This window comes from Protopterus annectens, chromosome 8.part0, assembly GCF_019279795.1.
Source record: "Protopterus annectens isolate FY-2018-M chromosome 8.part0, PAN1.0, whole genome shotgun sequence".
In the NCBI taxonomy this organism is placed as follows: Eukaryota; Metazoa; Chordata; order Ceratodontiformes; family Protopteridae; genus Protopterus; species Protopterus annectens.
Genome location: NC_056741.1, coordinates 1,837,232,356 through 1,837,248,970, shown reverse-complemented (window position 1 = coordinate 1,837,248,970; position 16,615 = coordinate 1,837,232,356). Strand labels below are relative to the sequence as shown.

At 37.0% G+C, this 16,615-nt stretch overlaps 1 protein-coding gene across 3 annotated transcripts in view; it reads right to left on the bottom strand.

Moving 5' to 3' along the window:
• The window catches only part of LOC122808127 (uromodulin-like), a 322,838-nt gene that overhangs the window by 148,825 nt on the left and 157,398 nt on the right, over nucleotides 1-16,615 (bottom strand). For all 3 annotated transcript variants that reach the window (XM_044079092.1, XM_044079094.1, XM_044079093.1), the window contains one exon: nucleotides 7,739-7,981. In XM_044079092.1, the coding sequence (XP_043935027.1) occupies nucleotides 7,739-7,981 (243 nt within the window). The remainder of the gene's footprint in view (nucleotides 1-7,738; nucleotides 7,982-16,615) is intronic.

Below are 16,615 nucleotides of genomic sequence, written 5' to 3'. Positions count from 1 at the left end.
TTGAGGTTTAGACTTCTGGCGTTGAGTAGCATTACTCTTAGTTTCTTATCCCTTGCGATACCTATGGAGGTGGGTTTGTCTTTTGAGCCTTGCCTAAAAAAGGCACTATGGGGGTAGCAAGAGCCTTTGCCAATATCAGATAGCCCAGGGGTGACAGGTGCAAGCCGTCCCTAGCGAAGCATCATGGCTTGTCGAGCAGGTCATCCCAGGCTGACAGGCATTGGATCCCTTTTGAATGACACCAATACTTAAGCCAATTGTTGAAATTGATCATCTTGTTTTCATATTGTGGCATCATTCTTGGTGAGGGTAAGATGCTACTCAAGATCAGGGTCATACTGGCCTGGGCTACATGCTCAGAGAGCTCCTCTACATCTCTTTTCATGTAGTCCAGGGAGGTACGTCTCAGGTCATTCACACCAGCATGGACAATGACAGAGTCATATTTGTACTTGCCTTGGAGTGACCCGAGTGCTTGTGTTATGTGGCGGATCCTAGCACCCGACAGGCAGCTCACCATGACCTTCTCCTTGTTCAGCCTGGTGAGCGGGATGTCAGTGTGCCTGACGATAGAGTCACCTATTACAAGTATATCAGGTGTGTTGTTTAGCCTTAAGGGCTGTGACTGTTAGGCACACTGGCTTTGTGAGCTATGTGCTGCATGTGTTTTGTTTTGGGGTAGCGGTTGCTTGGGTGTCTGCTTTGGAGGGCTCTGCTGCTTAGGCAGATTTTTATTTAGAGCCTCCGAGTATGTTTTTGTGTGTTTATGTGTTTGGTTTGCTGTCATGGTAGATCTATGTGAGACTGGAATTGTAAGTGAGTGTGGTTTCCTTCTCCTCCTGACTGGTTACACCAGTACTGAGTTGAGAGAGCTTAGCCTCCAGTTTGGCTATATTGTTGCATCTCTCATGTGTTGGAATTTGTTGGGAGGAGGAGAGGGTTGTCTGTGTACATGAGCCAGTTGTAACATTGCCTCAAGATTCCCAGATTCACCAGCTGGACTGGAGAGGAGATTGACAACTGACCTTTGGACATGCTAGAATAGTATTGGGAATTCCTTTATAATTAAAAAAAAAGGGCCAATGGGGAACAAGGCACTCAAGGGGAGTTTGTGAGGGTGTAGTGCTTTTAATTTTTTAGTGCTGACTTAGTGAGCAAGTGCCAGGTAACTTAAATGCATGTGTTACAGGTAACTTAAATGCAAAAACGACAAACAGTAACTTTCTTCAAGTGAAACAAGGAAATAAGTACATTAAGCAATGCAGATATCACTAGGGATCCACATAAGCTCTGAAAAGTTGCGTTTTAGGTGGAATTAGCATTTCATGGAAATAAGCAAACAAACAACAAGCATACAAAGCTAGATTCAGCAGGCCTGGATCTAGTCTATGCTACAGCAAACAAGGTGTACCAATTTCAGTAAGAAGCAGGTAATGTGACTATTCAGTCTAGGCTTAATTGGGAGTGACTTAGACAGTAAAATCTGTAAATATGTAATGCACTTTAAAGGTTAAATTATCTCTACATAAATCAGTCACAGGTAAAGGTTATAAAATATTTAATAATTAAAACACAAGACAAAACTACTACAGTACAATGCTACTCAAGTTCAGAGATCACACAAACTTAAAACAATATCGTAGGAAAGATCTGATTTCAAAGAAAAATAGTCTAACTTTCTTCCAAGTTTAAATATTCCCAAGAGAAATCACAGTGCTATTATCTTACTTACATACATAGTGCTATTATCTTACTTACATAAATAAAGAGCAAGCAGTGCTGGGTTAGATGTCCAAGATCAAAATGCTTACAGTCTCTCACTGAACAATAGTTTTTAAACACTAACCAACAGTTCTGCTGAGGCCCTCACAAATTACATCATTTTGACAATTAGCATGTAGTTTTGACAATTAGCATGCAGTTTGTGGCCTGAGAAAACCCAACACCTGCTCAGGAAACTACAATACAAGGCATTTCACATATACACTAGCAGAAACCAGAGCAATAAAGCACCTTCCACATGTAAATTCTGGCCCTTAACTTTAACCTTAAAACAACAGGCATGAAACCTTCATCCAGACCCACTGGAGCAGACTTGTAAAACAAAGAGATTCATAAGATCTTTCCAACTTCAAAAGACACATTTGAAATGCTTGGCTTGGTTTTCCTTACAGCAGATGGCAATGTTGCAACAATCTTGACGTTCACATTTTACAGTGTTTTCTTTCATTTAAAAACACAAGCCTGTATTTTACATTTATTTATACAGTTGATAGAATTATGTATCAAATTCTTGACTAGGCATATTCTATTTGACTAGGCTGACAACCTTCATCCATCTTCCTCCAATCTTTACATCTCCTATCCAGGAGAGTTCAATAACTAAAATATGTAGTTAAGTTATTGAGCTGTTGGAATCATGACGCCCAGTGCCACAGTGCAATGAGCTCAGAAAGGAAACAGTATAGCAATATATCAAGCAAAATAATAAAAGGAAAAGGACATTTTTCCCAGAACATTAGAAACATTTGGAATTTCCCACAAAATGTCGAGCAAGCAGAGAAATTGTTGAAATAATAATGGCAGAAATGAGATTTGGAGAGTTATCAGGAAGCTATGGATGCATTATGGGGCAAGAGGAGACGTTCTAGCTGGCCAGAGATTTGTTGTTGCTAAACAAAGGACAACTACATGGACTAGTCCAATGGCTTCCAGTATTTGGTAACAGTAACATATCGTAGGTTGTGACTGCACTTGATTCCTAAAATATCAACTTGAAATTCAACTCTCTTCTCACACATTATGTTCTGATGAAATCACCCTAATTGGGTACACCACCTTTGACTTTCATCACAAAACGGCCACAGTAATGTTCTCAGAAAGGAGCCTATCAATGAATGATTACCGATGTTAATGTAATTGCAGTTTGCTTTCACATATAGCCTGCCTCTCAGGCAAGTCACATTTTTGGTATACCGCTAACATCTGACTTTGAGGAAAGAGGAAGAGAACAGCCACACAATTGTTAGTTTGGTGCTCAAAACAAATATGCTGCCGTCTCCCCAGCAAGAAGTCATACCAATAACTTTAACAATGTTGTGTGTCTTTTCGGCTTTTCCCGGTTAGGGGTCGCCACAGCGGAACTCCGGTCTGCTAATGATTGGCAGTAGATATTTATGGTGCCAAGTTGCCAGCCCAATGCCCAACCTTCAGCAAAGACACACCCATTCACGCATGTCTTTTGGAGGCCACTCGACTGTGGGGAAGACATGCAGACTCCACACAGAAGGCACTCCAGCCGAGAATCGAACAGGAGAAACTCTTGCTGTTAGGCAACAACACTACCACTGTACCACCGTGGCTGTCGCCAATAACTTTAACAATGATCATGCAATTACTCTGCGTTCACACAGCCCCTCAACACACAAATATCCATCTTCTCAGACTTCAGATAGTTGATTGTAATGAAAGTGAAAAAATAGTACCCACAAAAAGCACCCTTTAGACCATAGTAAGCCATGCCACCAAGTAGTAGGTAGCTTCCAACTGTGATGCATCAGGAAATGATCCAGTTTCCATTTACTCTGCTAACAGCTTCAGATGTGTTCATAAATTACACTCAAATGTGTTTTTACCTTCAACACTTATGTGGTGTGGAATGTCACACCTCTATATACACATCTTGCATTCCAGAGCATTTTCTGAAAAATAACTTAGAAAGCATAAGATAAACAAATGTAAATATTTTTTGAACAATAAAAGCTATTAAAACTGTACAAATAATGTTCATCAGTAAGATGCATTCTTTACAGTGATAAATCAATGCAGTCTTTTCCATATGTACTATGACACACTGTAATGCAAACTACAAATTATAATTTTTATAAACTCTGACAAAGTTTCATATCTTGAAAACTATGCAACCTGAACATATATTGTTAGAACATTTGTTAAACTGTCTCATGACAAAAAAATTCACTATAAGTGCATGCTTACTGAGGTATTTACAGAAATATGAAAACGTGTTTAATTGTATAATTAGCAATGTTGCATAATTAGCAATGTAAACACCATCTCTCTCAAGCTCTGCAACTTGTAGTGCAAATAAACATTTTGGTTTACCCAATGTCATGCAACAGTTTGTACATCACTTGACTTGTAAAGTACATATGTAGATATTGCTTATTTTCATAATTACTAACAATATTTCCAGTACAGTGCAATATAAACAGGCATTTACAGTGAATTATCTCTCCAACAGGTATTTTACACCATGCACTTCAATAAAATGTAGATAAAGATTGATTTTCCACTACAAGACCTTCCAGACTAAATCTTAGTGTCATTTTGTTAACTCTTTTCTCCTTCTAATGCTGCATATTGTTAAGATGTCAAGTCCCTTAGTTAAAGTAGACAGACCCCAAAATTTCTGGATGCCATAAGGTGGTATGGGTATGTACTGAAGTACATAATGCATTTCAGGCTTGAGTGAGTCAACTAAGCGCACATAGGTCACTATTCTTGAAGAAAGCACGTACACAGTTATTGTTTGGGCAACAAATTTGAAGAGCAACAGCAATGCTGTAATATATTTTCCGGGTTCCGGTGTGTAGCTCGCAAGACATTTCCCTGCGAGCTACATCACCGAAACCAAATGGCTGCAGCAGCCCTTTGCCGTAGTGCAATATCGCTGAAAAGCATAGCCGCTGCAGCTGTAAACTATGAACGGAAATATTATACCTGGTGACAATCCTTACAGAATGTGTTACACATCCAGTAAGGCTGTCTCTGCATGAATACAGCCAGGCAGCTGTCTGTAAGGATCGCCACTAGGTATAATATTTCCGTTCATAGGTTTACAGCTGCAACGGCTATGCTTTTCAGCCATATTGCACTACTGCAAAGTGCTGCTGCAGCCATTTGGTTTCGGTGATGTAGCTCACAGGGAAATGTCTTGCGAGCTACACAACGGAACCCATATTTTCCTACAGTACAGCAATCTGACATATTAAATCACGAATAGCTGCTTCACATTCCTACACCAGTTAAAAGACTGTCCAAACTTCGCAAAGGTTATTACTAAACATAAATTTGTAAATAAAGCAGACTATTACATTTATTTTCCTTCATGAGCTACATGTGGCGGTATCAAAAGTCAGTATAAAACTCAATATAAAAATTCTATGCAAGTAGCAAATAAAAGCCTGATATGGCCAAGGTGTCTCAAACTCAATAGTGCAAAATAAACAGCATGAGATTCACATATTAAGCTAAATGCAAACTGTCTACAGTGAGCATTTCATCCAAAATGAAATCCTGAAAATGTATAAACCTTTACTCTTAGTTAAATATTTGGAGTATAAACTATTACTGGGAATTCAACATAAGCAGCGAAAACGCACTGAGCTGATCAGGAAATCCCATCATCAGTTGAAACAAGGGCCCTTCAACTACTAGTGATATATCTTCTCTGTCCAACTAGTTCAACAAAATAGCATAAGAAACCTTTGTATGTTTAAGTCTCTTCTAAAATCCAAGTTGAAAAAAAAAATCTCACCATGTTTTTTTTTCCAGTCAAAACTCCCATATGTTCTTTTCGGATTAATTTATGTTGTCCAAAGCTACTAGACAAACTTTGCTAGACAAACACATGTAATGCACACCCACAAAGTGTTCCCATGCTGGCAGCTAATAAAATATGTGGTTTTCTAATAGTTAAATTAGCTGAAAGTGTTGAAATATTAATTCTCAGGCAAGGCAGAAAAAACATTTGGCTAGTCAGCTCCTTCTCAGATTAAAGTATGTGGCCATCATTTCAGTTTCATCTCTAATATTGTTTTCCTCTGTTTTAATACATAAATGAGCAATGAAATTGCCCATCATTATCCCTACATAGACTATATATATGCACACACAAATATAGACACATGCGCACACACTTTCTGCATCTCATTGTGGGCTAGATAGAATGCAGTCCACTTTATGTTCATTAACAGAAGCTGCATGACTCTTTCAGAACTGGTGTAGGCTCTGTTAAGGACCAGCCCACCTGCATCTACCTACCTTCTCACCAAATCTCTAAAATATAAATTTCAGAACAAGGATAAAACTAATCCAAATGGACCCATGTTATGCTCAGTTTGGGAGAAATATAAATCAACATGTAATTTACATGAATAATCAAGTGTCCATAATATACAAGAATCAGGGCAGAATAAATGAACTAAACAAATTTTCTAATTCAGTGAAGTAAAGGGTAGAGATGCAAGGCTGCACGCAGACTGCAGAACAAAGAGAAGTACTCCCAAAGCTATATAGGATTATTTTCTTAAAGCAGCAAAATCATTTGGGAAAAATGCCATCCCAAAAGACTATGATATTACCTTCTAGATTACTGCTTCTGCAGTATGCTTTCTGGATACTTCACAATTTAGTATGACCAAGTTTATTCCCCTCAAAGAGCAAATGAGTCAACAATTCTGTTTGGTGTTACAATAACGTTTAATGAGAAAGTCCTGCAAGACTTCCAACAAATACTGTTGTGTTTTGTTATGGAATGATAGTAAATTTCAACAAAAGTAAAAGTAGTCTGAAAATGGCTATAATCTGAGCTCTCACTGGTTACTTAGGTGTCATATCTAGAGACTCTGGTTCATAGCACTATGTAGCAGGACAGAGAGCTCAGGCTAGGACTGCTACAGCTGTGACAATAGTCAAAAAAAGTCTTCTATAAATGTGTTTTTGACTGGCTGCAGCATCACACAGCCAAGCTAGATCATAAGGACTCCACTTCATTTAATTACAACAGTAGAAGATAACTGCAGGCCAACTTTAATGGGGAAAATGTTTTTGGACGTTTTCAAATACAGCCCAACAAAGCTTTCCCTTACACATATACTCAATAGGCCTACTTCAGGCTGTGCAAACATAGCTATGATAAAATAATGGATTTATGGGCTAGCAGCAATTAAATTCAAAGCAAAAAAAAAAATCTCCAAAATTTGGAGGGTCTGTAACCCTCCAGCCCAACAGCATATACTGCTTCTGGAGTACAATTATACAAATTGGCTTTTTCTAAGGGATGTAGATGGATAATGCAGCTATGCATTACGAAGGATGTCACACTGCTAAGAAAATACTGGCTATGGGACAAATTCTACCTTCATCTATCTCCCAATCATACTAGGAGTTCCTGCAGCAGTGATCCTTAGGATGAGTTTGTAACGGCTATTCTCCAGTAGTTTCTACAATGTTAATTCAATGACATGTTGGGTATGATGCAGTGCAACAGGAGAGTCGTATAATAACTCAGTAGGCTGTCCAATAAGATCTACTTTCAAAGCAAAGCAAATCAGTGCTGGATCTTGTCTGGATCCTCTTGAGGTAGCCCACCACCTGAGTCATAATACAGACATCATCTCATTTCAAACACCAAATGGAAACTGGATATCACGTGCCATGCACATGCATAGAATACAATGGGACTTTTGTACAAGTTCAAACAGAGCTCTCAATTTAAAATTTGCCAGAGGCTTCAAGGCACATTAATACATCAATATACTCCACACAGAAATACAATATAATATACACTGGTATTTTAAAACCAATGAATTTTTATCACTTCCTTTTTCAAATACAAGCTCTCTGCTATTCTTTTTTTCATACAGGATTGAGGAATTAATACAGACTGCTTCACTCAACCCCTGCCCCCCAATAGTAGCAAATCTGGTACACTTACCCATCTGATATTAGTTCATACTTAACACTATGGCTTGGATTCTGATTTGGAGTAGCCCAGCAAGCAATCAAACTCAGCACGAAAAATTTTATCCGCTTCTTTCCTTGCAGCTTCATCACGACATACACTGTATCTGATGGCTGCAAAGGTGAAGTACTGGTCACTTCATCTGCGAAGTCGCTCTGCATGTGAATGGTCATTTTTACAGTGAAGTCTCCCTCTGCAAGCACAAATTCTACCAGCCTGGTTTAGGAGAAACAGAACACACAGTTAATGCCAAGTATGGTAAAAAAGGGGCTGGTGAAATATCTTAACAGTGGTCCATAGCACCAGCCTTAGTGGCATGTATGCAAGCAATGTTTTAGCCAGGTCTTCAGCTGAAGTTGGACATTGCAGTATTTAGTTTGCATTGGTTTACCATAACTATAATAAATTTATCATTGATTTACCCAACAAACACCGAGCAGCATTAACAGTAATGAACACAATGCAAACCCCTGGGATACACCACAAGCTTCATTAACACTGAGGATATCACATATTGTTATCTGGCATGACTGGCTGAAGTTTTGTAAATAATTTTAAATAAACCTGTGTTACATATGCCAGCATGACTAGATATAATTTTGTAAATAAATTCATGTCTTTTGATTATCACTCTGATTTATGCAAGATGTTAGAATGTCACAGTGTTCTTCTAGCTGACAAAATGCACAAGTTTTTTTGTTTTTTTTTTAAACAGAAGTCTGAATGTATGTTATGTCAGTGTCAGCTGACCTAGATGTGATGTCATTGTATGCCAGAGCTGGAAGAATAGAATCTTCACAACATCTGCTTGCTCACTTTTCAAAGTCTGATATGAGAGAGTAGAATTTTCATAGCAGCTTCCGGTTAACTTAAAAAAAAAAATCTGCTGCAAAAGCAGGTATTGTGTCTGTTAAAGTAGTAGTTGAGTAATTGAATATTTGTGCAGTTTTTCAGTTATTATTCAGTAGTTTGTTTTCCAGTACTGTTCAGCAGTAGTAGTCCAGTTGTTTCCAGAATAGTACTTCCAGTCACTGAGAAAAGACAACAGCCTGGAGTGTGGACATAATTCCTCATCTTGCCTTGCAGAAGTAGAACTATAATCTTGCCTTGCTGAGTTGTTTAAATTAGATAGGGACAGTTAATCTTTAAATAGGGGAACTACAGCTAGTTCGAGGTTTTCTAAAAATTGGTGCAAGATCTATCTTACAGTATTACTTTTATATTTCTTGTGGGAAACTCTGCTGTTTATTGAAATCTATTGAAAATCGGTTATTCAGTATTTACGTGTTTTACATCCTTTTATTAATTAAATGTTTTACTTCTCATTGTGGCTGACAACTTGAGTGTTTATGCCTACTGTGACAACAGCAGGCCCACTCCAAAAAGCCTTACTACTTGGGTTGCATGCTACCATTGTATCAATATCTATTTTACCCAATTTAATTGAACACCCCTTTAAAGGGTATTGTGGTATTTGACTGGTGGCAGCAGTTACCTTGTAATTTGGGCAAAGGAACACACAGCAGGTAAATCTGTGTCCGATATAACAAGGAAAAATTAAAAAACAAGCCACCAAGGCAGTTGAACATTTCCACACTGTTTATTAAACCTTGCAGGATTAGGCGCTTTCGCCAAAAACATATAAATGGCTTCTTCAGAGTCACTGTTAACTGAATCAGTCAAACCTTTTATATTCTAACAAATGCATCATTCAATTAAGTTAAGTCAACTTGTGTCTGTCAAAACCTTACTTAAAAACTAAAGGCCTAAAACTATGTGACAATAGGTGAACCAAGAAAACATTAATACACAATTCCAAAGCACCATGAACCACAACAAACAGAAATATTGCTGAAATAATTCTTAAATGCAATAAAAAGTATTTAAATACACTACCTATTAATCCCTTTAATAGAGCTTCAAATGACTGATGCTATTTGTTTTAACATAGGCGCTATAGAAATAAAATAATTTAATCTGGATTTATACCCAGCATTCAGCCTGAGCTGCCATTTAGCTTCCCTTATGTCAAGTTCCAATTCATCATCCCCACCAACACTGCTGTGAACCCTGTCAATGATAAAAAAATATATAATCTTAAAATTGTGACATTCCAAGTATGCAAATATAATGCATTATGCGTGGGGGTTTTTTTATGTCCCTTAAGTGCTCGATAACGGGATCACGTAATCTAACGGTTTTTACATCGTAAAATCCTGGTCAGGATAGACAAGTGGCCAAATAAACTACCATGTTAGTATTACAGTTACATTTACCTGGGCATCCTATTGAATGTTCAAAACCTTCTATAGCTACACAGGTAGCATCATTTATATTTTACAGACCCTACAGGCACCACATGTATACATATATGATCTATGTGCCTCGTATTTTCTCACACTTCTCCCCAAAATATTTTTTGATGTTTCTACCTCTACTATAAACTACTCTAGGTTGGGTACCCAATTCATTATCAAGATGTACATCCCAGTCTTTTGATGCTGCCCACTAATTCTGATGTCTCGATTGTATTGTAAAACCAGGTGATGTGGATCAAACTTGGTCCCTGTATTATTCATGACTGCTGGTTTCAAAATTGGTTTGAATGTAGTATTCCTTTTTACCAAAATGTCTTTAATTTTCAAGAAAACCCCCAGTGGGTATCCCCTATTCTTAAACATTCCTATTAATGTATATAACTCTTTACTAAGTAACTCATCAGCACTAATCAGGCATGACAATCTCACCATCTTGTCTCTTAACAATACCTTTTCTCTGATGTACTGGGTGATAACTATTATAGTGCAGCAGCATATTAGAGAATGTCTTTTGTGGATGTTGTGAACCATGTCAATGATAAAAAAATATATAAAAATCTTTTAAAACTGACATTTCAAAGTATGCAAATATAATGCATTATGCACATTTTTATTGTTTTATGTCCCTTAAGTGCTATCTATCTCCTAATGGTTTTTCCAATGTAAAATCCTGGACAGGATAGACAAGTGGCTAAATAAACTACCATGTTTGTATTACAGTTACATCTACCCAGGCATAATATTGTACATTCAAAACCTTCTAGAGCTACATAGGTGCCATCATTTATATAGCTAAATGGCAGCTCTATTAAAGCGGTTAATATGTAGTGTTTATAAATGAAAGTACTTTTTATTGCATTTAAGAATAATTTCAGCAATATTTCTGTTTATTGTAGTTCATGGTGCTTTGGAATTGTGTATTAATGTTTTCTTGGTTCATCTATTGTCACATAAAAACTAAAGACCTAAAAACTTTATTAAGTAAGGTTTTGTCAGACACAAGTTGACTATTAACTTAATTAGTTAAGCATTTGTTAGAATATAAAAGGTTGGTCTGATTCAGTTACAGTGACTCTAAAAAAACTATTTATATGTTTTTGGCGAAAGCACTTAGTCCTGTCAATTTTAATAAAGTGTGAAAACTTTCAACTGCCTTGGTGGCTCGTTTTTTATTTTTCCTTGTCATAACTGGTTTAGCCTTTTCAGATTTTTTTTATTTCTTCTTTTCTGTGGTTTTATAGAGTCCCACAGTGGTTTTACAGATAGACACTTTAGTAATACCATGGAAATGCTTTTGGTTCAGTTAAATCAGTCCATTAAAAGATTAACAGCAGTGGTGATGGAGGGAAGAGCAACAGAGGGTAGCCAATACATTGACCGATTCAGATCTGAACTCTTCACATTGCATACACCAACTTGTGTTGGATGATAGACAGACCAACCAAACAACCAATCGGGTTGAAAGGATTGAAAACGGACCTTAGTGACTGGTTTAGGTCTCTAGATGTGGATTTTTGTAATAGTAATGAAACCCTAAATCAAGGGATGACACTTAAAATGCAGCTTGTTTCCTTTGAGAAATTGTGCAGAAAATACAGAACACTTCAAATGAATAAGGCATTCTTAAAATCATTATCAGCAAAGCAGGTTCTGAAGGGTTTAAGAGATTAGAAGAAACCCTTAGGAATCAATGGAGGTTCGTCAGCTTTTTGAGAACTGGTGTTTTTGTTCAACAGAACAGGGTTTGATCTAATGGAAATAATAAACAACCACCAATGTAAGCTGTTTTTTAGAGAATGAGATTACCTTGCTAAATCAAAGTATAGTAACAGATCTACTTTTTGAGCAATATAAAGTTAATTACAACAAGGCTGTAAAAGACATTCCTTTTTATGTCTTCTTTGACAAAATTTGCAAACGATGAAAACTGGATAGAGATAGGAATGACTATTTAAATAAGGTGCATTTGTGTAATGTACAGCCCCAGTAAGGTGACAACTCTATTAATAGAGGTGTCGTACATAATGAAAACGTTCAGAACAATTATACCAACAGAAGAATCAAGAAGAAATAATGAGGACAGTAATGAACATGCTTTTCAGGAGGGCCAGCAAGTGAGGAGGTCCGGGAGACTGAAAAATCAGGGGAAGGGGAACTCGAGGGGCTACAACAATTACACAAACAGGAACTATCATTTCAACAGAGGTCAAAAATTGCTGTGGAGGAGAGACACGATACGAATATTTTTGAAACGGATTCTCATGGACTGCTTCAGAATCTTCATTAGATGAATTAATGGAATACAATATAGTAGAAAGTGATATATTAAGTATGTGTGATGGGCATTTTAGTTTAAATAGGGAATTTCATGTGTACCTACTTACAAGACTGATATTGGTAATGTACTTAAGTTTGAAATTCGATAACACAGCGGTCGTGGTGCTGTGGTAGCGTTGTTGCCTCAGTAAGACGCTGTCTGGTTTGATTCTAAGCTAGAGCGTCTTCTGCGTGGAGACATGCATGAATGGGCGTACCTTCGTTGAAGGTTGTGCATCAGGGCTGGTAACTCGGCACGTAAAAATCCACTACCAATCATTAGCGGACCGGAGTTCCACTGTGGTGACCCCTAACCGAGAAAAGCCAAAAGAAGACTACTACTAAGTTTGAAATTCTACACAAGACAGCTGGATTTTAAATTGTATTTTTATGATATGAATAAAACTGCTGAAAATTTGGGTTTGCAATGCAAGAGTAGGTTTATACCACCTAATCACCCTGTCATAACTACTTTTGAGAAAATTTGTGAGCAAGAATTTAGGAAAATTGTGTAAGGGACAAAGAATAAAGTTAATAATTTAACCCAAGAAGAGTGCAGAATTTTGAACAAACTGGCTGGAAACACGTAATGAAACCAGATAGAGGGGGAATTGTAATAATGTCTTATATAGATTATATTTCAAAAAATGTATGAAATTTTAAATGATTCCATGTCATATTGTTGGACCTCGAAAAATGAGGTAAATAGACCATATGCAAAAACAGATAGTTTTCTTTGGGAAAACTGTTTCAAAACACTAGAGATGTTGCCAATTTAAAGTTTTTAACAATAGAGACAAATTATTCCGGTTAGGTTTGGCATTCCCAAGACACATAATCCACCCTTCAGACCAATAGTAGCAGCCAGCGGGCCAAAATCTGAAACTATTGCTGCATATAGAGACAGATGGTCTAGTCAAGTAGTAAAAGAGGCTCCACATATCTTAAAAGACTCATGGTATTGTTTAGAACTATTAAGACCATTTAGGGTTGGCAACATGGACTATAGTTTCCTGCCTTGTGGATGTGGTTAACTTGTTCTCAGTCATACCCCATAAAGAGGGTTTGGAATCTTTTCATGAGGGTCTACTGGGTAGTAAAACAATTGACAAGAACAAAATTAATATTTTAGTTGAATTTAGAGAAGTGGTTTTGGCCAACAAACTTTTCTATCAAGAGACTGGAGTGGCTAGGGGGGCCAATGTGCCTCTAGCTTTGCAAACGTGGTGCTTTTGGAATGGTAAAGAAAACATGTGCTTTCCTCTGCCTTTATGGCCAATATTGGGTTATATATCAGATGTTTGGATGACATTAGTTTATGGTGTAGGGAGGAAATATGGTGGCAAATTTTGTTGAATATCTGAATGGCGCAACCACCTTCTTTAAATTTACATACATGTGGCACCCAGTCAAGATAGATTTTTTGGATATTCATTTGATTAAAGATATAAATAGGGGAACATCGAAAAAAAAAAAAAAAAAAAAAAACATTCTAATATGCTGCTGCACTATAATAGTCACCCAAAAAAGGTATTGTTAAGGGACATATGGTGAGATGGTCATGCCTGATTAGTGACTATGAGTTACTTAAGAATAGGTGATACCCATTGGGGTTACTCTTGAAAGTTAAGAAATGTTGATAAAAAGAAATACAAGCTAATTTTGAAAGTAGCAGCCATGATTAATACAGGGACCAAAGTTTGATCCATATGCCCTGGTTTTACAATACAATCAAGAGACATCAGAATTAGTGGGCAGCATCAAAAGACTGCAGGACGTACAACTCGATAATGAACTAAAAGGAAAATTAGGGACCCAACCTAGAATAGTTTGTATTGTAGTAGAGGTAGAAACATCAAAAATATTTTGGAGAGAAGTGTGAAAAAATACAAGGCACACAGATCATATATGTATAAATGTGGTGGCTTTAGGGTATGTAAAAATATAAATGATGCTACCTGTGTAGCTATAGAAGGTTTTAAACATACAATAGGATGCCCAGGTAGATGTAACGAATACTAACCTGGTAGTTTATTTGGCCACTTGTCTATCCTGTCCAGGATTTTACAATGGAAAAACCGTTCAAAGATTACGTGATCCAGTTATCGAGCACTTAAGGGACATCAAAAAAAAACCACGCATAATGCATTATATTTGCATACTGTGGAATGTCACAATTTTAAGATTATATTTTTTTATTTAAATATAAATGATGGCCCGTGTGTAGCTATAGAAGGTTTTGAACATACAATAGGATGTTCGAGTAGCTGTAACTAATACTAACATGGTAGTTTATTTGGCCACTTGTCTATTCTGTCCTGGATTTTACATTGGAAAAAACATTAGGAGATTTATGTAATCCCATTATTGAGCACTTAAGGAACATAAATAAAAGCATGGATAATGCATTATATTCACATACTTTGGAATGTCACAGTTTTAAAAGATTTATATATTTTTTTATCATTGACAGGGTTCACAACAGTGTTAGAGGTGGGGATTATAAATTGGAACTTTAAGTAAGGGAAGCTTAAAATGCAGCTCAGGCTGAATGCTGGTTGTAAACCCGGATTAAATGATTTTATTTCTATAGCTTGTTGCGTCTTTCGGCTTTTCCCAGTTAGGGGTCGCCACAGTGGAACTCCGGTCCGCTAATGATTGGCAGTAGATTTTTACGTGCCGAGTTGCCAGCCCTGACGCACAACCTTCAATGAAGGTACACCCATTCTCATGCATGTCTCCACACAAGACGCTCTAGCTGAGAATCGAACAGGACAATGTCTTACTATGAGGTGACAAAGCTACCGCAGCACCACCACTGCAGTATGAGCTTCAGTTATTTGAAGCAAGGGATTAATGAGTAGTGATTTTAAATTAAATCATTTTTATTGCATTTAAGAATTATTTCAGCTTCAGTTATTTGAAGCTCTATTAAAGGGATTAATGGGTAGTGATATTAAATAATTTGTATTGCATTTAAGAATTATTTCAGCAATATTTCTGTTTATTGTGTTTCCTGGTGCTTTGGAATTGTGTATTAATGTTTTCTTGGTTCACCTATTGTCACATAATAGTTTTTAAGTAAGGTTTTATCAGACACAAGTTAACCAACTAATCATTCAGTTAATAGTCAAGTATTTCTTAAAATATAAATGGTTGGTCTGATTCAGTTAAGAGTGACTCTGAAGAAGCCATTTATATGTTTTTGGCAAAAGCACTTAAGTCCTGTCGGTTTTAATAAACAGTGTGGAAAAGTTCAACTGCCTTGGTGGCTCGTTTTTTATTTTTCCTCATAAGTGGTTTACCCTTTTCGGCATTTTTTTATTTCTTCAAATCGGTGTCAAGTCTTTCCTAAAGAGTGTGTGTGTGTGTGTGTGTGTGTGTGTGTGTGTGTGTGTGTGTGTGTGAATCAAACATTCAAGACTGTGTGTCAGATACCTAGAACTGGGACACACTGAGCTGCAGTGGTTTGTGTGGAGACTCATTTGGGGACCTAGAATGAAACATAGTCCAGTCCAAGGTTTGGAACTGGTTCCCGGTGTACTCTTAGGGGAAATTCTGCATTTTTATTCTTACTTGCACAGCCTATCAGCATACAATCTCTGAAAATCCTGCATGCTTGATCAACAGTGTTATCTCCATGAAGAGGGTAAACTGGTACTTTACTAGAAGCTCCAGAGATTCTAGAAAGCCAACAGAAAAAAAATGTCCATGATCTAAACATAAAAAAAAGAAAACTTCTTTTTTTTTTTTTTTTTTTTTTTTTTTACACCAGAGGATTGATATGTGCAAGGTACTTCCCACAAGGCAGTTGAAGGAAAGCTTACTGTAAAATATAGCACTACATTTATGTTTACACCCAATTATCAGTTGCTCTAGTTTTCTCCAAACTTTTCTTCTCTACAAAATCTATCAGCAGTTTGAGGCTTTCAAAAATACTGACATCTATGGCAGGATTACTCCCATGTAAATCCAGAATGGACATTCAACTCCTCAGTTTTCAGATTAACAGCCACCAAAGAAAGCATTAAGACAAATACAAATGGCAAGCAAAATATATCAAGGTAGCCTTGTAAATTCTGCACTTTGTAACCCTACAAGTATTTTGCAAACATCCTGTGTGCATTAAATATTCCTTCTTCCAATTCTCCTTCCAGTCCGACTAACCAGTTTAAAACTCCACACAGTTCTCTTGCACCCAAATCTATCCTCTAAA